Raw genomic sequence first — 24,813 nt, 5'->3', positions numbered from 1 at the left:
GGGATATGGGGAGGGGGAAGGGTAAGCTGTGACAAAGTGAGAGAGTGGCATGGACATATATACACTACCAAACGTAAAATAGATAGCTAGTGGGAAGCAACCGCATAGCACAGGGAGATCAGCTCTGTGCTTTGTGACCACCTAGAGGGGTGGGATAGGGAGGGTGGGAGGGAGGGAGATGCAAGAGGGAAGAGATATGGGAACATATGTATATGTATAACTGATTCACTTTGTTATAAAGCAGAAACTAACACACCATGGTAAAGCAATTATACTCCAAAAAAGATGTTAAAAAAAAAAAAAAGACATGATAGTGAAATTGTAGAAACTTTTAATGTTTTCTCTTCCTCTTTCTTTATGAGAAGGGTTACCATAATCGGATATACTGGGAATATGCTGCCTAGAAAGAGAACAGAGAAGGCCAAACCAACAGAAGGTAATTGAAGAGGATTTAAAAATGCAAGATGAATTCAAATCATTGAATTGAAGAAACCTCAACCTGTTATCTTGGAGAATCCTTGATGATCAGGAAAAGTCCATCTAATTTTTAAAAGTTTTAAAATGACAGGGAAGGGTCGGAGAAGAAAATTTCTTGATAGAAGTATTTTAAATATTTCTCAGAGGAATCAAGCTGCCTACAAAATATTTTTCAGTTCAGGACCAGGTATGAATGCGGGGAGCAGAAGCTGCTATGCCGCACTGCTAATGAACACATTGTATGAGAGTACGGGGGACAGGGAGGGCAGGGCTTCTCATGTGAACACAGAGCATCTGGAATGCCAAAGACATAAAGCCATACCTTTTTATCATATGGTCTCACATATTTTCATCAGTATTCTTCATGAGGCTTCTATTCACACATAGCATAGGAACCAAACTGGACTATTTATCTATTTATTCTTCAGTCACACCCCAGGATGCCTTCTTCTATTCCTCTGCTTAGTAATCTCTCTCCTCCTGAAGTGTCCACTTCTCGCACTGCCTTTCATCGACTCCTTCTGAAGGTCTGTCCCTCCAGGTACCCCAGAAAACCTTTCATGACTTCCTCCCATCTGAGGCGCTCTCCCTGAATTATCACAGAACTTTATACCCTCCCAACCGGTCCCAGCTTACATCATAATTGTTTACATATGTGTCTTATTCCTTTCTTCTCATCCCACCCCTGTCTGCCTTTGTAAAGTCTGACACTAAGCTCTATTTACTTTTATTTACTGCAGATTATAACACAGAACCTTTTCTACACCATATGCTCAATCAGTTTCCTGATCTATAAAGTTGACTAAATATCATGAGAGACACTGTGGAATTATAACTGTTGATCTGCTCAGCAGCCAAAAGCTAATTTAGGCATCCTCAGTTGTTTTCCAAAGACCTATTACAGGGATCTGTAAGAGGACAATGGTGCCTTGTTTTTATTCTTCCGCAAACCCCTTAGAATACAGACAGTAGGGGAAAAAATCCCTTTGAAGAGTACTGGACTGGGAAAAAGGAGATATTCTGGGCACTGTCTTTTAGTTAATCTGGGTTTCATGCAGAAGACCAGTGGTCTGAATTAAGTACGTTTAATTTTTCTAGTACTAAAGTTTAACGATTTAAAGAACATCATGTTATATACAGTCTGGAAGAAAGAAAGTACCAGTTAAGCTGAATAGTACAGAAATTGACAAGCAGAAAACACATAGGGCAGTTTCCAGCCAGAAAATTGGGTTCCCCTATATGATTTTTCTGAAGACAGCAACATTACAACCACGCTGTGTCGTTCAAGTCACTGCCTCTGCCATCTGACTAGGCACGTGTCCCACATGGCAGGCATCCTACACAACTGCTTGAACTTGAACTCCTTAAGGGGTTCATATAATTCAAATGGAGAGGGTTAGTTTTTTGTTGGGAGTTTATGGAATATCAAATTAAAGGTAGTATTTGAATATTCAAGTGTTCTAATCAAGATGTATAAATATTTTATTATTCCACTACTGTAATTTCTTAAAGAAATTAAGTCACACAGATTTAATCAAGTTCATTTTTTAAAAGGAGAAAAATTAGAATTCAAAGTGCTTCACACAGAATTCATGGTGCTCCAAAGGTCAGTGTTTAGATGAAATCAGATGACAAGTGGGTTGCTTTTTAGTCCTTGGTTCTGTTCATAATTCTTCATGGGAAAACCTGTAGCTCTACATGCTAGTTCAGAGGTGAATTTTTTTAAAAAAAGATAGTTTCTTCCTACTCTGCTGTCTATTTATTCATATTTTATAAATATTTGGAAGTAATTTTATATCTCTAGCTGAATATTAAAAATACAATTTTTTAAACATACAGTATAGTTTTATGAATCATGCATATAAAATAGTACTGTTAGGAAAATGTCTTTATATCATAGTGATTGCCCACCTTAAAGGAAAATAGAATTATAAAACAATAAGGCTGATTTTGAATTGTGCATAGAATCAGTAATTGTGTATTTAAGGCAATTAAAAGATTTATTGAATCTTGGTTAAAAGTAGATTGACAATGACGTTAAAGAATAAAGTGTAATTTATTTGGTGCTACTTTGTGAATGCTTCTTAACTACAACTCACCTCACGATACCATATACAATATACTTTCGATCACAACTCAAACATAAAATAGCCTACAAAATCACATGGCTATAATCAATATACAGTGATTATATTTTTAAAAGAACAAAAGAAAGTTAGCAATTAATTAAGGTGCAGTCACTTTTTTCAAATAAAATATTAGCACCATACCAGATAAAATGATCTAAAACTATTGGCTTCCTCATACTTCTTAAATAACTAAATATAAACTTTTTTTTTTGAAGCACAGATATTATTTTGCAAAATCAGTTCTACAGTAGTTAATATTTCTCTCCTTTTTTGCATGTTTTCCCACTAAGGAAAAATACGAAGTAAAAACGTTCACAGGATATGAAAATGAAACAAATAAAGAAACCTAAGCAAACCAAAGGCTGTGCTTCAGCAATGAGTTCCAACGGACGCGAACGTGGACATATCCCGGCGTATGGTACTGAAAGGTGAGAGCTCCAGTTCTGTGGTGTATTCGTTGTCATTGTCGTCACTGGTCACCGTGGAAGACTTCTGGATGCAGTCATCACAACAGCAGCAGCAGCACTCCATAAAGGCCCGGCTGAAGGGTTTGCAGAGACAGAAAAGTAGGACAGGGGTCACACAGGACTTAAAGAACAAAAGGAACTGGCTGATGATATTAAGAAGGTCCATTGTCTGCTGGGAAACCCCTGTAGCCATGTAAGCAGTAACAATGTTGCAGATATTTTCAGGAATAATGCAAAATCCATATAAAATGGTCAAAGCCACGACTGTACAGTTCATCTGGCTTTCTAGCTGAATCTGCCGCTTATTCCCCCGGGTACAGGCTTTCTCGGCTTTGCGGATTTTCCTTGCAGTCACTAAAGAGCAGGTGATGGTGAAAAGTGTGGGCAAACAGAAGTAACAGCCGAAGTACCACCAGAGTCTGGCGCTGTCGTAGGTGAGCGCTAGAACATAGATGGTGTCGGGGAGATCCGGGGAGATCTTGATGACGCAGCGTTCCGCGGGGGCGCGCCCGCTGAAGCCCGGGTCCTCCTTGCTCAGCTGGCGGAGCGCCACTTCCGGCAGTGCCAACAGGAGAGCACCCACCCATATAACGGCAAGTTTGGCGGTTGTGGAAGAACAGTTTTCTATCATTTCGTAGTACATCTGGACGTTGGTGGCCGCACGGAAGCGGTCTATACACAGAGCACATAAGGTGAACGTAGTAACTCCGAGAGAAGCAGCCTGCGGGAGGAACACAGAATATATTTTTCCTGGGTCATCTCTGAAAGATCAAAACGTTAGGCAATAAATACAAATGGGCAAAAAGTACGGAAAAAAAAAAAAAAGAAAGAAAGAAAATGATTTCCTGGAATGAGGCATGAGTAACTGGGTTGGTGACTTCAGCTGAATCATTGTAAGGACAACAAATAAAACTAGAAGAAAAAAAAGAAGAAGAAATATAGTGGTTCAGGGTCATGGAGCCAAAAAATATTAAAGCTGGAAGGAGCCATGAAGATCAGCTAGGTCATAGTCAACTTAGAGGGGCAAGGTGGTTGTCAAGTCACAAGATAAACACAGCAATCATCTGGGAGCATCAGATTTACCCCGCTGTTTGGGGGGAAATTAAAATAACTTCATGTTTAATAAATAGAGTCTTTATTTATATATTTAAACAAGGACAATGGATAGGATGTAAAATGTTCATGAGGGTTAAGATAAACCAGGAGACTAAAAGAAAGTTCCCTAGGTGGATGGATGCTCTGGGGTACACCCCAAATGCCTGCATTCATTCTCCCCTGCCCACGAAGTGGGAATGATAGGCATAAGTCATGCCTTGGCAAAGGGGCAAGGAAATATATACATACATATATATATATATATTATACATTAATGTCTACATTTTTAGAACTCGAAGGGATCATGTTGACAAAAGGAAAACCATTTGTCCTAACAATTTTAGTACTCAAAACATTAGTTGTTTATTTACTACATTCAAGCTGTCACTCTCCCCAGAACGATGACAACTTGCCTTGTGGATTCTACGAGAGTTCCAATGTCAAACAATCTCTCTTCTTACACACTACACATTAGTCAGTGTCTACTAGTTCTCATGTGGGAAATAAGGACACTGTATCCACGTCCTGACTATTCTCATAACTTGGTGGAGACAGTCTGAAAATGAGATATAATGAGGGGTTAACTGTTTGAAAAGCAAAAATGAAGCAAAATATGACCAACAAAGTCTAGATCAGGGCAAATCAAGAGGACACGGTTGAACTTATAACCACAGTTCTTGTACTACAAAATTCATGAAGTTTCCCATAAACACCGGTATAAGAAATAATCAATCTAATATGCCTGCCACGAAAAAAGAGTCATCTCTACATTCACCTTTTTAAAATTAACTTTCAACTTAGTGAGTTGTTTGACTTGATGGAAATATATTTTGCATCTCTGCTAGAGACTCAAAATAATTCTAAAATTGAAGTCCACACTGTGCAACTGTCTTAAAATCAGATTTTGTTCTAATGTCAGTAATTTTTTTAATGTCATAGTTTGAATGCAAATCTGACAAGGATGTGCCATTTTCTAAAGGTCTACATCGAACAGTATTATTGGGAAATTGCTGTATTTTATTTTACAGATTTTTGAAAGTTTTAATTTACATATTAGCTTTTCAAATGTTTTGATTCATCTCTCTATAAGACTGTAAAACAAAAACAAAAAAATTCTCGTGCCATCAAATGTACACAAATCCTCAGCAAGGCTTTCTGCACTGTCTTCACTGAGGCAAATCTTGTGCATGTTTCCTTGTCACTCTGTATCCTGAGTCAGTCCACAAATACAAAGCTACAAAGGTTTATGCTGTGCATTCTTTTTAAATTATGAATAACATTTCTGTTAAAAGGACAGCTTGGTGATTTGAAAATACGAGACTCTGAAGAGAAGCAATCTCTTAGAGGCTCAGAACATCTATGTGCTTGGTAATTTTCTATCATTCCTTACAAAGAACGCACAACACACAGGAGATAGCGTCTTCTCCCCGACTAACCTCTTTAATTTTAAATCTAGAGATTTAAAATCTGGACCAATTATCACAGGAGCTAGCATTTGCATACCTATCTCCAAGTCTGTTACAAAGCATTTCATGAGAGGTAATAGCAAAGAACAAATGAATGTGGGTGGACAGGTACCAAGACAGGTGTGTTAGATTACCACTCCTTAGATATCATAAACGGTGCTGCACATCCACTCTTAATTAAAAGATGTTCACTGCTTCAAAAAGCAAAAAAAAAAAAAAAAAGGGTGGGGGGGTTCTAGCTTGTGTATAATTCATCTCACAAGATTTAAAAAAAACAACGGGACAAATTTTAAGCAAGAGTAAGATGTGCCTCAATTTTTCGCTCAGGAAGCCTTCTACGCTGTATCTTATTTGAAGACGCTCAGTTCTTCAGCCATACTCCCAAGAGCTTCAGTACTGAGGACCTCAAACATATTTGACGAATCATGGATTGAGGGAACCTTCCCAGTTGTCATACACAAATTTCAGGAAGCTCCTGTGTCCAGCTTCCTATTTTCAAATTGTACTTCTCTCTGATAGGATCCTCTGCAATTAGGATCCAGCTGAAAGGGGGCGAACTGTCCAGGAAGGTCACAAGAGCTACAGAGAGAGTTGTTAAAGGAACCGCTGAGGCAAACACCGCCCCAAATGCAGATAGCACTTACTGCGCAGTTGCCAACAGCAACTACAGCCCAAATGCCAGTCCCACATAGCTACTCCCTCCTGCCGCCACTGCCTGCAGTGTCATTACTCCAGATATTTTTCTGTAAATTCACTTATACACTTGATTTTATGATGTGAAAGAGCAAAAAGGGTACAAGGTCCCAGTTCAGTACTTTCCCAAATTATTTACAGGAGACTGTAAACCTTTGTAAAGGCTTAACTGCATGCCTCAGAAATTAATTGATAAAAATCATCTGGACAATGGGTGGTGGGCTAATTTCTGCCTACTCAGATATGGAATCTATCCATGTAATTAGAATGCTAAATGCTGGGGTAACATGAAAAGATTTCTATCACAATTTTTAAATGTACTTGTTTACATACAGCTCATTAGAAATTCTACCAAGATGCATGGTGCGATTATATACAGTTATAAAACTGTATCATGAAGGCTGGATCTTCTGCATTTAATGACCATATCTGATTGCTAAAATTCAATATCACTAGGAAATATGCTCTTGGGAGTAAAGCAGTTAAGCATTAGCTTAGATGGGTAGTTCTTTGAAGCAATATTCTGAGAGCTGGAATGAGTGAGATGCAATCTGTTATTAATTAAACTGCAATGGAAGGAATAATGAACATCAACAAAAGCAGAACTGTAAACACTTTGAATAGACAAGACTATTAATTGTGAGAATCAAGATCAGAGAAAAGCTGGAAGCAGAAATCTTTAACTAGTGGGGAAAATAAGGTACTGAGAATTTTGAGGGGATTGGCATCAAAATACAGACACTAGAGAATCGAAATAATCAAAATAAACAAAATCTAAAACAAAATCTAAACAAAATCTAAAATCTTTTCTTCCAACAGCAATATTCTGCTCTTCTTTGTGTCCTGGAATAACAACAGTAAAGCTACTTCAGCCCCTGTCCAGTCAACATCCAGAGTGGTAAGGCTGTGGGCAGCTGTGGTCACCTGTGGTCACCTGCAGCGTTGCTTCAAGGCACTGGACAGGCACAGGGCAAGTGGAGACACTCACGTGGGAAAGAGGCAGCTCCAGTGTCAAAATATTCTCCTCACTGCTCAAGGTGCTAACTCAATACAAACATCCAGCCTTGAGGAAATCCTGGCCACCATCTTTACCTAGTACTATATTAAGTTCATTCAAAATGAGGTGAAGAAAGAGCACGTGGATACTTTATGAAAAACAGTCGGGACTTCCCTGGCAGTCCAGTGGTTAAGACTCCACGCTCCCAATGCAGGAGGCATGGGTTCGATCCCTAGTCAGGAAACTAAGATCCCACATGCCGCATGGCGTGGCCGAAAAAAAAAGAAAAACAGTCATCTATGGAACTCCTGTTTTAGCTACTGCTCCATTTCTCAAAAGCTTACTGCAGACAGACAAATAGGAAACCTTTATGAATGAGGTTAAGCTATGAAGGTACAACTCATACCAAATAAACAGTGTCTTTTGCTAAACCCTCTGATATACATCAGTGATAACACTGATGGGGAAAGAAAAGACCAATGTACTTCCAAGCAAAAATTCTTTCATATGAAATCAAATCTACATGCTTAAGTGCAGTGAAGTGGCTGGAATACACTGATTTTTATAAAACAGGAAAATTTCTAACCAAAGTCATGACAACTTACTCTAGCCTAACTTATATTTTACCTCAAAAAGATGTTTAAGTGCATCTATTTATGTGCTGTCCTTTGTATACAAGTAACTCTCGAAACAAGGGCGTTATTGTTAACAAAACCCATTCATTTGAGCCATGAATGATAACCTATTATAAGTCCATGGTTAGAGACCTAACAATCGGTCAGGAAAAAAGCACGAGGAGCACAGGGTAGAGTTTCCTTTGAAACTCTAAATGGCTTGAGCTTGTGTGCCCTGGCTTCCTCTTGCATTTTCCATATCCTTATCCTTGCAACACTTCAGGGCAACTTCCCCACCACAGACACTTCTTTGAGCAACAGTGGAGACAGCATGTTTCTCAGAGCCCCTGTTTATCAGACTGCTGCGAATGAGATGGCCTTTATCAAAAGGTCTTCATTTCAGAGTGCATGCAAATCATCACACTTGCATTAGTGTTTCCAAACCAAAATATAGAGTAGGAGAGATTTGTCTCAACCCTCACAAGGACATACACATCTCTGAAATGAAACAGAGCCCTTCATGGCCACTCTTCCACCGTTGAAAAGAAGGTTTCTTACCTTTATCAGTATCACTGAGATTTAATCTGATACAGTCACATATCATAAATATCTATCTATTTCTATTATATCCAGGCTATTTCATCTATATGTGATTTCCAATGAAGATATCAACTGTCATTATTGCCTCATTTTCAACTTTCCTCCCTTTTTTTTTAAACTTGATAACATGCTCTTACTTATTTAAAAAACAATGGAGACTATTTAAAAGCCAGTATATCATCCTAAAATTTGTCTTGACCCTATAAATCTTTCTTTACCTTTATAGTCCCACCTTGACATTCCTACCAATGACAACTTCTGACTTCTGTAGAAGTACATTCCTTTTCAGTTAAAAAAAAATAATCATTTTACTACAACTTATCTAAAATGTTATAATTTAATTATAAATATGCCAATGCTCATTAGTGCAAAAATGCAAATGAAGCAAGATTAACATCATTTGTCCTAAAATGGAAGCCATCTATTGGAATCAACAGGTCTTAAAGCATTTATATATTCCATATTTATTCTCAATAATTAGAAATTCATTTCAAAATGTAATATTTCCCACAAGCTCAAAGTCCACATTTCAACCGTTGATATTATTATGATGTTTCTAATCAATCTTAAAATGAACTGGAATTTGTTTTTCACCTAAGGGTTCTGACAAGTTTCCAAAGAGCAGTAACAAATTTTCACCTATTTTTTTCTTGTGACTAACGAAATTGATTTGCATGATGGTGAACCTAAACTAAAGACAAAATCAGAGTTGGCCTCATCCATTTGTGCTTGGGTAATTATGAGAAACCACATTTTAAGACAAAATTTCTCTGTTCTTAACCAAAATTCCATTGTTGGTAGTAGGTTAAGGAAGTACCCTTTCTTTATTCATTCCTCTTTAAAAGGCATGTATCTCTAAATTTCACATCTTACTGTGAATTAGTTAACAGATGCTTTTCCTATATAAGAGAAATCTGAACCAAGGAGAAGACAGTAAAGGTAGGAGGAAAGTTCCCTGAAGGCAGGGAGTGACGAGAAGGGAATAAAAAAATGGCAGCCCTGAGTACAGTCATAGACCTAATTGAAATGACTCATTCTAGGCTAGGATCAAAATCAGTGACCTTGGCATCATTCACGCTATCAACCATTCAAGTGTGCTGACAGAGCACACTGAAAACCATCAAAAATTCACAAACTGAAAGTATTCTGTCTCAAGAATAAGTCTGGAATTGTGATGATATCCGGTTCTTCTGGAGGTTTTGTGGAAAGTATCTGTACCTACTTTGCAAATAGAAAGGGCCCATATTTGAGGTTGTAGCAATTCCATTCTCCACTCAACCTTGAAATTTTAGGTGAGATCATCTCTTCTGGTGCAGAGAATACCATTCTCATAAGGATACTTAAGAGTTAGTCTTGGCAACAAGGTTGAGTTAATTATGGGACCTTGGCAGGTCAATTTGTGGTTAAAAAAAAAAAAAGACAGAGGATCCCTGGAGGATGGACACAGAAATGCAGTGCCAGAGACAAACCTCCCTGCATAGCAGTCTGCCCACCCTCTCCCCACACGGTCCACATCCCAGACTCAGATCCCTGTGCTTCCAATGGGACACTGTTAAACCTAGTTGCAGCACATAGGAAGAGCTATTAAAGGTGGGATCACTCTCTCAAGGCCCATGCAGTACAAGGGTGAAGGGCAAGGTAGACCCTTACTTCCTCAGCCTTGGGTACACTCATAAGCTCAGATCTATTTTGCTTCTGTGGAAATATTTGCTTCTTTTTCACTGTTGAGAGATGTTTTGTTGATATAACCAGATACGTTGGCAGCCCTCAGGAACTGAGGATACGTCCTTACTTTGACTGTGGGCTTGAGAAATTAATCCAGTTCTCAGGAAGGTCCATTCTTTATGCTTCCCTTTCCCCAACTCTATAATAGGGTCTAAAGTATCTCCCTCATCAGCCTTTCTTCCTATGTTCTCTAAGGTCAAATCAAACGATAGGTACTTTTAGAGATTTTCAGAAGAAAAGGACTCAATTTAATGTACTGTTATTACATTGCTAATTAAACAATTCATTTAAATAAACTTTAAAAAATTTGATTTACTTAATGTCCTTATGGCTAATAAGGACGACTAATTCTAAAGCAGGAATGGTTATCTCAGGCAGTGTGTTCTAAATAATAATTTAATATTTAATAATATTTTGAATAATTCTGTATTCTAAATGAAATTTCTAGGACTGTCCCATCTGCCCAATTGTTCTATCCTATCCCAGGAAGAATTGAGAAAACAAGAATTAAAAGACTTTCATAGCTGTAACTTTTCACCATGGCTCTAGGCTGTATGCATTTATGAAAACTAAGCGTAAGACCATGCTTGAAAAAGAATGAGAGGGAACATAGTTTTCACTTGAATTTCTCCATCTTTGGTCATAACTAAGTACAAACGTGAGCTGACCCATTCCAGAGCCATGCCTGAACTTCCATAACACCTTGTTTAAGCCTCTTTTATAGTATTCATCACACTGTAGCACATGATTTCACCTGTCTATAATAGCAGTATCATATCTATGTTACTCATCTTTGGAAACTTTTTCCCCTCTTTCCCTTCTTCTTCCACTCCTGTTCCCTCCTAACATAGTATCTAGCATAGCAGAAAAGCCCAATAAATGTTTAATGAATGAATGGATAGTAAATAAATGAATGAATGATGACATCTATGGAAAAGGACTATAGAAAATAATGAATTATACAAGCTGTTCTTTAATCAGTTATTGGGTGCTGCTGTTTTGTGTATAATCCTTAAAAGCTGAATGCCAACTAATATCTCTAGAAGGCAAGTAAAGAAAAATCCATGTTCCTGTTTATACTTCATTGGCAAGATTTAAAAAAGGATGACATTCTTATTACAATCAATAGTCAAGGAAATTATTTGAATTTCACATTTGAATATCATAAAGCTTTTATTTCTTACGTGGAACCCAAATTCAGTAAACTTCACCGTACACTGTTCATGAATGGAGTTATACATAGGAGCACACTTTATACTTTTTTTCTTTTCTGCTGGAGTTATCAGCCAAATACTGTCACTTGCATGGGAATGTGAAAATTATTATAAAGGGATTAATAGGAGGTCATACAATATTTGTTAAGCACAATTCTCACACAGTGTGTCTATTTTCCCTGATAGCATTATTAGCAACTTTCAAGTGGCTCACAAAACTGTGTTTCCACTTAAAAGTCTATCAGAATACCCAATGGCTAATCCACCCCTCAAGCAAATTTACTGTCTGCCGTGATCAACGTGCTAGTACTTGAATCTAGGAGTTTTAGGGAAATCTGTGTAGACTCACAAAACTGTATAGCAATATCATCTTCAGCTTCAGTACCCTTCTTTTCGTATCTGTCAGTGCCAACTACAATCTAAGACTATGAAAAAGTCATTTGCTCACTCAGTTTAAAACCAATATTTCTAAAGCCATTGGAGAATCCGGCTTTTTTCATCACGAAAGATTCTAGACCTTTCACAAATCATTCCTGGTCCAGCGGCCCTGGTGAGATGCTTTCCCTTTATCCACTCCCCACCCTCATGCAGGAATCTTGTATCCCAGGAAAATAAAAATACAGTTAGATCTGGGGTTAACTTAGAACTATTTGAAGTCTTCTTCCTTCCCTACCACTCACCATGAAGCTTTGAGTTCTTTAAACTAAGGAGCTGTCTATATTATTCAAAACGTCCAATTAACATCCAAATGGAAATAAATAGTTAGCAGTGGATCTGGATCACGTGATACACTGACTCTGGTTGGCTTTCATCAAATAATTAGCAGAGAGCTGTTCTAGTAGCCACATTCAATGCCTGAGTTATTTGGCTTTAACCATTTTTTAGATCCCTACGAGAATGGTGTGGTAGGGAACTCCTCTGCCATTCTACTACTGCAATCTACACCCAGACCTCCATATCCAACCCACATCTACACGCTCTCTCTCTACATACAACTATTGCTTTGAGTATAGTTTTTTCTGGTGAGTCTCTGACAAACCAGTTTAAAATGACGTGGCTGTTAGGATGGCCACCATCCACCCAGATTTCCTTCTCTCCTATCCCCCTTTCCTACCATTCCGTCTGCTTTATGGGACTTATCACTAGGCCACAGAGACATCATAATCCTGGGACAGAAAGAGAGAAATTATCAACTACAAATGTTCCTACTGTGTTCCCACTCATAGCAGTATTATAATAAACCTCTCTTTCTAGAGGGAGACTCTGGAAGCTGGGTGTTCTCCTTAAGCTTTGGTCAACAAATTGAAATAAAAAGAAGAGTTGAATGCGAATTGCAAAGACCTATAATTTCTGCTGAAGAAACACCTATTTTTCTACACAAACCCAACTCTCCCCCCATTTCTACTTCCTCCTTAAGATTATGCTAATACTCAAGCTGTAGAAAAAAAGAACTGTGGTAGAGCAGGAAAAGAAGGCAAAGGAGAAGATGGGAGAGAAAAATTGTAAAGATCAATAAAAATTAATCGTGGTTAAAATTTTTAAGTAACTAAGAAAAATTTAAAAATAAAAACATTGAAAAAGGCAAAAAAGACTACTAGAAAAATGGTAAATCATACATTATAAATCAATAAGAAGGTGTGTGGTGGGAAGAAAAGAATATCCAACAAGTAAAATAAATATAAGAGACTAGAAAGTAAAGAAAAGGCAAAATCTAGATAATAAAGGAGATAAAATGTCAAGTAAGTTTCAGAAGTCTTGTGGTCAAGAAGAAAAAGATTTGGAATGAGGGCAAATCAGGGAGAAAGTTTTCAAAAAGATTTGCAATGTCCTCCCCAATCTAGAACACTTTGTGATTTTTAAGAACATAAAATATAACCTATGTATCTTTATTTGATTATTAAAATAATCATGTCTGGCACATGAAAAAATGCCATTGTCTCAGATTATTGCAATTTTTTAAAATTTAATGAGCTACCAACTATGGAATCTACGGGAAACGATGAAATTTAAGAATATAAAGAGCTACAGATTTCATCATATAACAAATGATGTTAACGGGGCTTATTATTTTTCCTGTCTGTTGGATACAAAAATCTTTTTAAAAGATGCCAAGGAGCAGAAAGAAAAAGAAAACACTCACTGGACACTGTTTTGCCTCATAGATGTTTGCCTACTAAACAAATATCAACATCAGGTGTTGAGAACAAGGGTCTGGTTGCCATTGACTAAATATGTATACGTAGGATGGTCATTTCTCTTTTCTGAGTGTCATGTGTCATCTTTAACATGAGGGGGTTGGGTTAGAATGCCATCTGGTTCTAATTTAACGTGGTAATTCAAAAGCCACTGTAGTGGCTGCTGTGGTTCCCCACCCAGATTGCTTCTTCCCAAAAGTCCTTTAGGAATGAAATGCTGATCTCCCCCAGCTGCTGGGACTATGGGTGGTTGATGGCTCTTAGCTGCATCCCTCTCTAGCAATTGCCCTTAACCAAAGAGATCCACCCAGCTCAAGGTTATGCCCCCTTCCTGGGAGCAACTTGCATCCAATGACTGGTCTGTTAGGTGCTATAAAGGCTGGGCCGTCTTGCCTCCGTTCAGGACCTCCCTCTAGGACCACCCCGGCTCTGAGCTCCCTGTGGTGTCAGCTGAGGTCTCTGTGGCATCTGCATCACAGTTCAACGTCCTTCTCTGCCCAGTCCTGCTTCCTTCATTCCCTAACAGGTGTTGAACCTGAGCTCACACCCCAATAAACTTCCTGAAGCAGATCTCCACATTAGCATCTGGTTTTTTTCAGAAACCCAACATGGAATAGGCATTAGATCCCTCTTACTTCTGTGAAAACAGCAGTGCCTCCTGGAAGTAGAAATGCTTTATTCTGAGATTTGGATTGTCCTCATAATCAGGAAGTATGGAGCTGATACTACTGTCTGATCATCATTTTCACTGAGTATGATGAAACATTACAGAATTATTTCAGAAGACTAGGATTAGGTATGAATATAGAAACACTAAATCTTAAGGTTTTTATTCATTATTCTAACAGTAAAAATGTACATTATAGTTTAATTTTTCAAGAAAAAAAAAATGAGTGAATCTTTTTCTCCAAGCCTTTGCTTTTCCAGGGGAAAAAAAAGAGCCTGGTACCAATAATTAAAAAATAGAAAAGGGCTATGAAGAAGGGGGGAAATAGAGAGTAAAAAATAATAATTGTTTTTCTTAAGGAGCTGAGAATTAAATTTAAAAATGAAATACAAATGAAAGTATACATTTTTTAAAATCCTCAGAATTAGAGAGAAAGAAAATTAAAACACATACATGATAAATACCATCACTCAAAACTCATAGGTCTCATTAAACTAGCCGAAGTTTGTATATTCTTTCCTGACTTTGAATGGGATTCTTTTCTTTTAAAGTTTTTTTTCAAGAACTTTGGTAATTTTTTTTCTTTCCCCAGTTTCTTTTTTCTGTCCTTTTTATTGCTTTTCCCTCTAAGGTATAATGATTTCATCCTGTCCAGTACATTTAAAACAAGCCAGTATGCTTCCCTCTTATTGGAGGTAACTCTCCTATTCACTTTATAGTTTACTTTTGTCTCTTTTTTGCATACGTCAATTTCTTCTGCATTATTCAAACAATCAGAGAAATCTTAAATTGAAATTGACCTTGAAAAGGCAATTGGTAGACACATATTCTCTTCCATAAATTTCACTTCCTTCTCTGCAATTCAAAAATGAGCTGTCTACCAAGTATTTCAATGTTTCGGAGCTACTTGGAGCTTGGCAACAAGAGAAATCCTAGATCTTGGTAAAGTAGCAACAGCTGATTTAGCAAGCATGGAATGATCCTGCATCTGATTCCTGCCAGGATAACAGAGGGTCTTATTTACAGTCTCTTGCCTTGGCCCTTCTAAGTAGGTATGGTTTTCTGTTTACTTGTCCCCTAGCATTAGGCCCTGGAACAATGTTGAACATAGTGTCACTGGCCCTGGTGCCAGACAGGATCAGGGGCTCTGGAATATTTACAGTTTCCCTTCTTCTGCTTCCATAAATGAAATGGGCAGTGTGAATGGAGTAAATCAAGGGCCAACTGGCTAAAAACACAACTGGCAACAAAGCACTTGGGCTCCTTCCAAGAGCTGGTGTTTAAAAAAAATGCCATTTAAAGAGCAAATTCCAACTACCATAATAACGGTTAAGGACACTAGCTGTAGGATGTTAACAGTCAAATTTTACTCAAAGATTTTCGTTTCCAAAGTTTGGAACCTATTATGTGTCCCCTTCTTCTTAAGAAATTGTCTAGTCTTGGAAAAATAGCCAATCCCTTATACTCTAACAAATGACAAATATATACTATATACTTTGAGAATGTTAAATAAATTCTGTGCCATGATGTACAAAGTGTTATTTTTGCTTAAGCTCATTCATACAAAATAAATAAAATGGTTACAAAATTGAGAAGGAAAAAAAGAGAAACAGAAATGACATACGAATTTAGGTGGGATAGCATGGCAGACAGCCAGACAAACTAACTTGGGAGGTTACTAATATATCCAGGCCAAGTGACAAACAAAGAAAAGCAGGTTTCTTTTGTTAAATAAACTATTACTGCAATTTTGATATTTAAGAAGAAATGTGATAATATCCTTGGGGAAGAAATCATATTGGAGCACTAGAAACCTAGTAGATAAGTGATGCAGGGTTTTTTTTCTTGCTAGGTTCTAATAATGACAGTCATGGACTGGCTACTTATTAACTCTAGAATCTCTGATAGTCTCCAAATCAGAAATCTATATGTATAAAACCATAATTCAGAGAGATAAATTTAAAATCTAAACAATTCTATACATTATGAGATCATAATTATTTCCCAATTCAGGAGCAGATGAGTTTGAAAGTGAGTGGACAAAGCTGCTCAGGTCCGCCCCTGTGCCCAGTATGTAAATACCAATGTCTATAAATGATTGGCAAGAGAAATGAGGGAGGGACCCTGAGAAAAAGTGAAGGGCTTCAGCAGCCAGGTAGGTGCGTGGAGCAGCCGGTCTGATGCTATAAATCCCGGAAATGAATAAAGCCCGTAGCTTGAGACCCCCTGGAAGGCATTACCTCTACATAGGGCACGACCTTGCAGGAGAAGTCCTCCAGCAGCCACTTCTTGGTCAGCTCGTGAAAGATGACGAGCGGAAGGCAGAAGAAGATGATGAGAAAGTCCCAGAAGGCCAGGTTGGCCAAGAGGGAGTTGGAGATGCTCCGCATGTAGTAGTTGTGACACACGATGCACATCACCGCCAGGTTGCCTATGATGCCGGTCCCGAAGATCACCACCGACAAACACATGACCGCATAGGCTCCGTATGACTCCTGGCTCAGTGGGTAGAAAGGGTTCTTCAGTCGCAAGCGCGGGTTCGTGCTGTTCCCCCGCCGAGGACCCCCTCGTTCGTGAACTCCTTCGAGGGAGGACCCATTCAGAGCCAGCGCCCTGCCAGGGGGTGCAATCGTCCGCCCTTCGTGCCCCGACGGTCCATTGACCGTCTTGGGTTGGGGGTCGTGGTGGGAACCCTGGAGTTTCCCGGCTATCCTTGGCCAATAATAAAGGTCGCTGGCTCCGGGTTCCTTCCTCACACTCTGCTCCTGACTGCGCCCAGAAATGCCAGCGCCTCTGGGACCCTTCTCCTTCTCCTCTGAGGTGTGAAGGAAGAGTTGGAGAGCCGTGGGGTTCCCTCTCCCCAAAGTACCCGGGGGCTTCTGACCCCGGGCACCTTTCCACCTCCAGGCGCCAGGTGGTCTGGCTGGAGGTCCCGAGGGCTCCGCTGCCGACGCCTCCGCCCCTCCGCCCGCACCTGGGTCACCGCCGCGGGCCGCGGGTGGGTCCCATGAAGGCGCCAAGCGCACCGCTGCCTCCGGCTCCTCCTCCCTGGGCGCACGGGTTGGCAGAAGGTCTCCTGCAGAATTTCCTGGTCCCCAAGCGTCCCTGCTGCGACGCTGGATCAGTGTAGGTGAACAGCTTTCTCCCAGACAATTTTCGTTCCCAGGCGCAGGGGCGGACCCGAGGACAGGAGAAGCGGAAACCTCCAGCAGTAGCAGAAGCAGCAGCCGCGAGGTGCGGGCGAGAGGCGCGCCCGCGGCCCGCATGGCTGGGCGAGGGCGCACCCGGCAACGGCGGCTCCTGCTTAGGACCGACACCTGCTGCCAAAGTTGCCGCTGAGAGTTAGACACATGTCACATACTAACCCCCGCCCCTGCAGCGGGGGACGGGAGATTAGGGGGAGGTTGGGGGGATGGGTCTTGGGGTCACAGCCCTTCCCCTCTACAATCCTTCCTCGTTTGGTGTCCTGTGCATTTCTCAGCCCAAGCCAACCCGAGCGCTGCGTATCCCCAAGATTCAGAGAGGGAATCGCTGCTGCCGGTGGCTGACCTTGAAAACTTGCAACCAACGCCTGACTGTTGATTAATGTTGCGACTGGGAGAAGCCCGGACGAAGCCCCACGCTCCTCCCTGCCTTTGGGGCGGTTGCCTTCCTGTTAACAGTTGCTCTGCCTATTTACACGCTTTCGATATAGCTTTATCCAGCAGCAAGACGAGGGCGCTTCAAGGGAAAGAAAAACGAGCTCCCCACCTTCAGATGACTAGCAGCCACACTCCCGCTCCCGCTTGCTGGAAACAGGTTGCCCAGGGCCAGACGCCGCGCAGACGCGCCGGGGAAACTCTCGCCCCACCTAACCCCAGCGACTCGCGAGGCTCCTGCGGACCAGGAGAAGCGGGATGCGAAGCCCGCGGCCACGGCCGAAGTTGTTTGTCCTCTTGCTCAAAGTTGACCAGGGGGCGGCGCGGGCTGCCGGGCGGCGCGTCTCCGCGGAGAAGGGAGTCGGTGATGGGGAGGGCTAGCTCTGCTCCTCGGTGGACAGTGCCGGCGGCCGCAGGAGCTTGTGGCGGCGACAGCGGGCGCAGCCCGGGCGGAGAGTGTGGCGCCCGGAACCGCCGCGGGCGAGGCGGTGCATGGCCAGGAAGCCCCTCGCCGCCGCTCCAGCCGCAGCGCGCGCCCGCGAAACCCCGCGCTCCGCTCCTCGCCTCCTCCCCCTCCTCAGCCTCCTGCGGGAGATGCGCTGGTTTGTGGGGAGACGGGATCCCCTGGTGGCTTACGAGGTCACTAAACCCACACACGTTTCATTCAAGCCCTTTGTAGCGGCTTCCACGCGTAGGAGCTGGAAGCGGCGAGGGAACAAGGGCGGAGGCGCGGAGCCTGCGCGGCTCGAGGCTAGGGATGGGCGGGACATGTTAATTCCCCAGATGTCTGAACCAGCCTGACCGGTCCCAGAGCCGGGTTGTGGGGAGAGATCCGTGCGTTCGCTTCCAGGCCTGGGTCCTCGAGGGAGTCGTAAGGTGAGGCGCTCGCCTCCTTAGGTGTTTCCAAGAACTGAGGACGGGAAAGAAAGGAAGCTCAGAGGCTTCCATCATAGAGAATGAGCAGTTCTGGGAGTGGGACGCAGAGTGGGGATGCGAAGGATACCCCTTTCCCTTTAACACGGGGTTAGGAGGCATCCTACCAGGGGTTACTTTAGAACCACCCAGACCACAATGAAAGTAGTTTTGTTTGATGAAGTAGAAGGAAATGATAGGTAGGGGGAAATTAACTTGAACAGAACTTCCAGCCTGGCTGACCAGGCCTTTCCAGCCTTTTATACTATAAAACCCCACACTCAGGCCACAGCTGTCAGGATATAGCTAATACGACAGACAAATATCAGACAAACTGATTAAGAGAGAGCAAGTGATAGAGGAAGAAATAAACACATTTTGAAAAAAGGGAACATGTAGAGAGACAGGAGAAAACACAATGAGAAATGATGCCTATTGTGGTAGGTAGAATAATGGCCCTCCAAAAGATGTCCACATCCTAATTCTTAATACCTGTGAAAATGCTACTTTACATGGCAAAAAGGACTTTGTAGATGTGATTTCTCAAGGGATTCTCATCCCCTTGAGATGAGGAGAAGATCATGGATTATCCAAGTGGGTCCATTGAAATCACAAGGGTCCGTGCTAGAGGGAGGTAGGAGGGTCTGAGTCAAGTGAGACCCTGAGCTAAAATAATGCTGGAGAGCTCTAGAAACTGGAAAAGGCAAGGAATAGGCCGTGCCTGATCATTTTTAGAGTTCTGACCCCCAGAATGATAAGATAATGAATTTGTGTTTTTTAAGCCACTTTAAGCCACCTATCAATTGCAATGGAGTTTCTGGGAAGGGTGCAAAAGCTATTTCCTTGTTGAACTTGAATTTCTCTCTGGGTAGAGGTGGCAATTAGTGACACATTAATGTGATCTAGAGTTAAAAAAAAGGATTAAAAAAATAGCTCACATGTATAACCAAGACTTAAAATTAATGAGATGAGAATGGGGGCAATATCTCTGGTTTTATTTCGACAACTTTTTTTTCTTGTTCACAACTAACCCAGATTACCCCCTCCTGAATTTTTTTTTAATGAAGTATTACAGTTAAAGTAGAAGATTTCTCTCACCCTATTCCCATCTCTCTATCACCTGAGGTGACTAATATTCTGAAGTTAATGTGTATTTCTTCATCCACATATTTTGTACTTTTATGCTAGATCATATATGATTTATCATGCTGTTCTGTGTGCTTTTTAAGAGTTACACAAATGGTGGCATAGAATAGTTAAGACACTGAATTTTGCTCTTTTCCTTTTACACTTATAATTCTGAGATTCAGCCTAATTGATACATGTAAGTCTAGTTTGTCCTTTTTATGAATATGCTATAGTTAATTTTTACATTCCTACATTGGTTAACATTTGTGTTGTTTCCATTCTTTTTACTCTTAAAAGCAAGCATAGAAGTTTCCTTGTGCCCACATGCAAGAGCTCCTCTAGGGTTTATACTTATGCATGATATTTCAGGTTCATAGGATATTAACACCATCAGCTTTTTAAGGTATTGACAAATTACTTTCTCCAAGAGCAGGATATGAGAGCCCCCCTTTTCTTCCTATCCCCTCAAAGTTTTGTTTGGATATTGTCATTGTCATTCATTTTTGCCAGTCTCATGGAGGTAAAATAGCATTTCATTGTTATTGTAATCTGTAGTTCTATAATTATTAGTGAGGTTGAGCATCTTTCCACCTTTTATTGGTAAGTTGGGTTTCTTCTTTTGTGACATTCCTGATCCCATCCTAGATAGACACTGGATCTCACTACTTCTGCACCACAGTCTGCTTCCAACTTGTCGCTTGATTTTTAGTTTGTTGATGGTGTCCTTATTGGTTCAGAAATGTAAAACTTTTAGAAATACTTAGCATTATTGTCCTTTATACTTTTGCTTCTTGAGTTTTGCTTATTAAATCTTTCCTACTCTGATGTCATAATGACATTTTCCTAAAAATTCTTCTCAAAGTTTTAAATATTTAGTGTTCATATTGAGGTCTTTAATATGAAATATATTTTATATATAATATGAAGAAATATATATAATTTTATTTTTACCTATATGGGTTGTCAACTAGCCCAACCATTCCTACCATTTGTAATGACAGTTCTCTTATTTTATTGAACTCCCACATAAGTTTACGTATGCTTTCCTGTTTTCTGTTCTATTCATTGGTTACATTGGTCTATTTGGCTATCCCTGTACCAACATCATGCTATTTTTATTTCTGCAGTTATATAAGTCTTAATATCTGGTAAGGTACATATGGTAGCTCTAAAATTTGTTAATAACTTTAAATTTTATATGTAGGCTTAATTAATCTACAAATAACACCAAATTTATTTCTTTACAACAACCATTTGTTTTCCTTGTCTTATTTCATTGTTAAGTACTTCCAGTACAGTGCTGACTAAAAGAGGTGATCCATGTCCTTAAATATCTCAATTTCATAAATTATTTTTAAAATGTTCTGAATGTTAAGCTAGCCTAGCATTCCTAGGGATAAGCCTTATCGTATGCTATAGTATTTTTTTTAAAAACAGATGGTGTTGAATTCAATTTGTCAGGACTTTCTTTGGGATTACTGGATATATGTTTGTAAGTACTCAAAAATCACCTTATTAGAAAGGCTTTCACTGACCATCCTTTTAAAGGGACAACCTTTCCCCATCCATTACTCTTTTCTCTTACTCTCTATTTCCTTACACATTTTGAAGTGGGAAAAAAAAAAAAGAATATCTAGAGAGACAGGAGAAAATACAATGAAAAATATGTAATTGGCTTGAGTTGGGCATCATTCTCCAAGTGGTAAGCTGGAGCACTGAGGTAGCCAGCTTGGAGAGAGGTTTAGGAAAATCCTGGTGGAGGGGCTGTCCGTGCTTGTCGGAAACAATACCTTCTTATTCATAAGTAGCTCCCTCCTTAACCTGAACAATGATGCCTTCCAGCTTGGATGTGCCATGCTCTGGCTCCTTAAGACTTATTGTGACCATGAATAAAATCACAGACACCTCCAACCACCCTGTTGGAGTCTGGGACAATGTCAATCATTTATCTTTTGGGAAACACAATTTTCTTATCTGTAAGACAAGGCTACCCATATCTCCTCTCAGCTCTGCCCACCCAAGTTGTTATGATGATTACACAGATATGAAAAGACTTTACAAATGGACAATATTTGTGTTGTTGTTTTTAGTAGTTCAACTATTTGTTGCTATTAGCAACATTTAAATGCCGTCAAGAACATGAAAGCCTTGAAGGAGATCATGCTTGATACGTAAAAGTCTAAAGTGGGCTTATTATATAAGAAAAGTTAGAAAGCATTCACTGCAAAAGAAAAACAAGTCTTTCAAATCTTTTCTCAAAGCTTATCTCATATGTAACTATAATTTTTAAACTTGGAATAGTCACAATTTATCTATTTCTGTAGTTTCTGTTTTAGAGAAATAGATCAGAAAAGATGTTGGCTAATCATTGTCTGGTTTACATCAGAGGTCATTTATCTGTACAAGAACTGATTTGAACATGGATTTTTCTGTGTCAGCATCCCACAGGGTTTATAATATATAATATTGACTTTATATACAAAAGAGAACGTGTGAATTGTTACCTGTCTTGGCATTTCTATACAGTCTATTACACTTCATTTAGTGTTTGAAAAAAGGCACATGACAAAATAAGAGAAATTACTATTTCAGGTTCTAAGATACATCACTGAACAAGGGAAGAAGTTTTACTCAGCACCCAATTCACTTTTCAAGTAATTTTTCTTTCCTTTTGTTTGGCTTCATAGAATTCGAAGGGACCACTTCCTAAAAGAAACTGTAACATGCAACCAGCAGACTATTATGTTCTGAGATTCAAAATACCTCTTTTTACAAACAGTTTGTGGTTGCAAACTCTCTGTCCCTAAATTGCAAATTGTTAGTTTAGAAGCCTCTATTGACTACCTGCTTCATCCCCTCCCCGTGCCACATATGAGAGCTCAACTAGAATTAATTAATGGGAAAAATGGTATTGTTTGGGATAAAACACCAACATGATCATGTCTACCTTAAAAATCAAATATCAATGTTAAAGTATTTAAATTTTTAAATGAATCAACAATAATTAAAATAGTTCTTTAACTATGACAGAAGAAAATGTAGCTGTTGGGATACATAAAATGTTTAGAAAACTACACTATATTGCATAATCAGGTCTTTTTTTTTAATTGGAAAGAAATTTGAGGACTTCCCTGGTGGTGCAGTGGTTAAGAATCTGCCTGCCAATGAAGGGGACATGGGTTCGATCTCTGGTCTGGGAAGATCCCACGTGCCACAGAGCAACTAAGCTCGTGCACCACAACTACCGAGCCCACGCACTGCAACTACTGAGCTCACATGCTGCAACTACTGAAGCCTGCACGCCTAGAGCCCGTGCTCTGCAACAAGAGAAGCCACTGCAATAAGAAGCCCGTGCACCACAATGAAGAGTAGCCCCCGCTCGCCGCAACTAGAGAAAGCCCACGCGCAGCAACAAAGACCCAATGCAGCCAAAAATAAATAAAATTAAAAAAAAAAAAAAAGAAATTTGAATGTAAAGGGTACAAAGGGTAAAATTGAAGATTCATTGACACATACATAAACAAACATTCTAACCTTTCTCAGCTCTTTAGAGGTAAATTCTCTGTGAAATGCAGCCCCACCTTTTGATGGTAATGTGTTGAGAAGCAAAGGTACTTGATTGGCACTGAGTCAATATGATATAGCAGGAGACCAGACCACCTCGGGCTTTTGTCCCTCATAACTTCTCAAATAATACATTTTCCCTAGCAGTTACATCACATTAGTTTTAAATCCTGTAAATAACCACAGTAGGCAGAACTTTTCAAGTTACCCAAAGAAAATGTGATATTATAACGGTACCTATTTTACTTCCTTCTTCCATTATTTGGATCCAAGCTGTATTTTGTATCAGTAAGACTCCTTCTAAGACTCTCCTAAACAAATCATCCTATTCTACTTTTGCTCCATCTCTGACCAAGCAATATTCTGTGTAATGTTGATACTGAATGATATTCGAGTATAAAAGCAAGTCAAGCTAAACCACAGAAGCAAGGTCTTTGTTTAAAATTTTAAAATACTAGTAAATTTGAATTTTTAGCAAATTCACTAGAATGTAATTTTTCTGTACAAAGCCAGTGAGGAAGAGCATGCATTTCTATATGAAAAGTGAAACACTGAGATAGAATCATTTTTAAAAAGAATGCATCATTGATTGGCTCTCTTGGCAAGCTATTAAATTTAGATCCAGCAAAGAAATCGATCCAATGGATTCATCTAAGCCTTGAGTCTTGGCACTTTTAGCCATTATTTTCTTGATTAGTAGTTGAAATATACATGGTGCCAAAACAATGTTTGCTTTGTGAGAGTCATAAAACTCTACCGCAAAGATTGGTCAACAAAGAGGAAACCATGGTCTTCTCCAGTATAAACTTTCTGATTTGTGTTCACTTGTTTTAGAAGGAGATCTGCTTTATATTTATTTTTAACCTAGTGTGTGGAGAGGGTGGGACTGGGTATTATTACCACAACAAATTGGTCTGATGACAGAAATTTTGAATGGTCAAGTTAAAATGTTAAGATGTGGCCCAAGGTAATCAAATTTGGATACTTGAGACTACTGGTTCTTTAGTGTTTGCATTTTCTGGTTCCCATGCACAGCTACTTCCAGGGCCCCAGCTGGTCCACAGTGTGCTTTTTCAGGACTGGCTTCACGTTCACGCCTTTATGAACTCAATCTCCTTCCTTGAGCATCCCTTTTAGGAGAAGGGAAGGCTTTCATTTCCACTTGCAGATAACAAAGAAGCTGATTAGCTCCTCTTGCATCAGAGAGAGGACGTTTAAGTGATAATATGACC

General features: G+C 39.8%; 1 protein-coding gene across 1 annotated transcript; it reads right to left on the bottom strand.

Annotated features, from left to right (window-relative positions):
- Positions 1 to 2,458: 2,458 nt before the first annotated feature.
- On the bottom strand, positions 2,459 to 18,458 carry GPR37 (G protein-coupled receptor 37). Its single transcript, XM_036862807.1, has 2 exons — positions 16,580 to 18,458; positions 2,459 to 3,794 (listed from the first exon to the last, which is right to left on the bottom strand). The coding sequence occupies exons 1-2, from the start codon at positions 17,603 to 17,605 to the stop codon at positions 2,976 to 2,978; spliced, it is 1,845 nt and encodes a 614-aa protein (XP_036718702.1). The 5' UTR covers positions 17,606 to 18,458; the 3' UTR covers positions 2,459 to 2,975.
- Between the last annotated feature and the right edge of the window lie 6,355 nt (positions 18,459 to 24,813).

Source organism: Balaenoptera musculus, chromosome 9 (assembly GCF_009873245.2).
Source record: "Balaenoptera musculus isolate JJ_BM4_2016_0621 chromosome 9, mBalMus1.pri.v3, whole genome shotgun sequence".
Classification (NCBI taxonomy): domain Eukaryota; kingdom Metazoa; phylum Chordata; class Mammalia; order Artiodactyla; family Balaenopteridae; genus Balaenoptera; species Balaenoptera musculus.
The sequence above is the reverse complement of the archived record's forward strand: the minus strand, read 5'-3'. Positions and strand labels throughout refer to the sequence as shown.

What these genes read in the sequence shown, in the direction of transcription:
- GPR37 (XM_036862807.1), bottom strand. Translation starts at nt 17,605, where the DNA reads ATGCGGGCCGCGGGCGCGCCTCTCGCCCGCACCTCGCGGCTGCTGCTT. An exon ending in AGGTCGTGCCCTATGTAGAG is followed by an intron (nt 3,795 to 16,579) that starts GTAATGCCTTCC and finishes TTCCTCCCGCAG; the next exon opens with GCTGCTTCTCTCGGAGTTAC.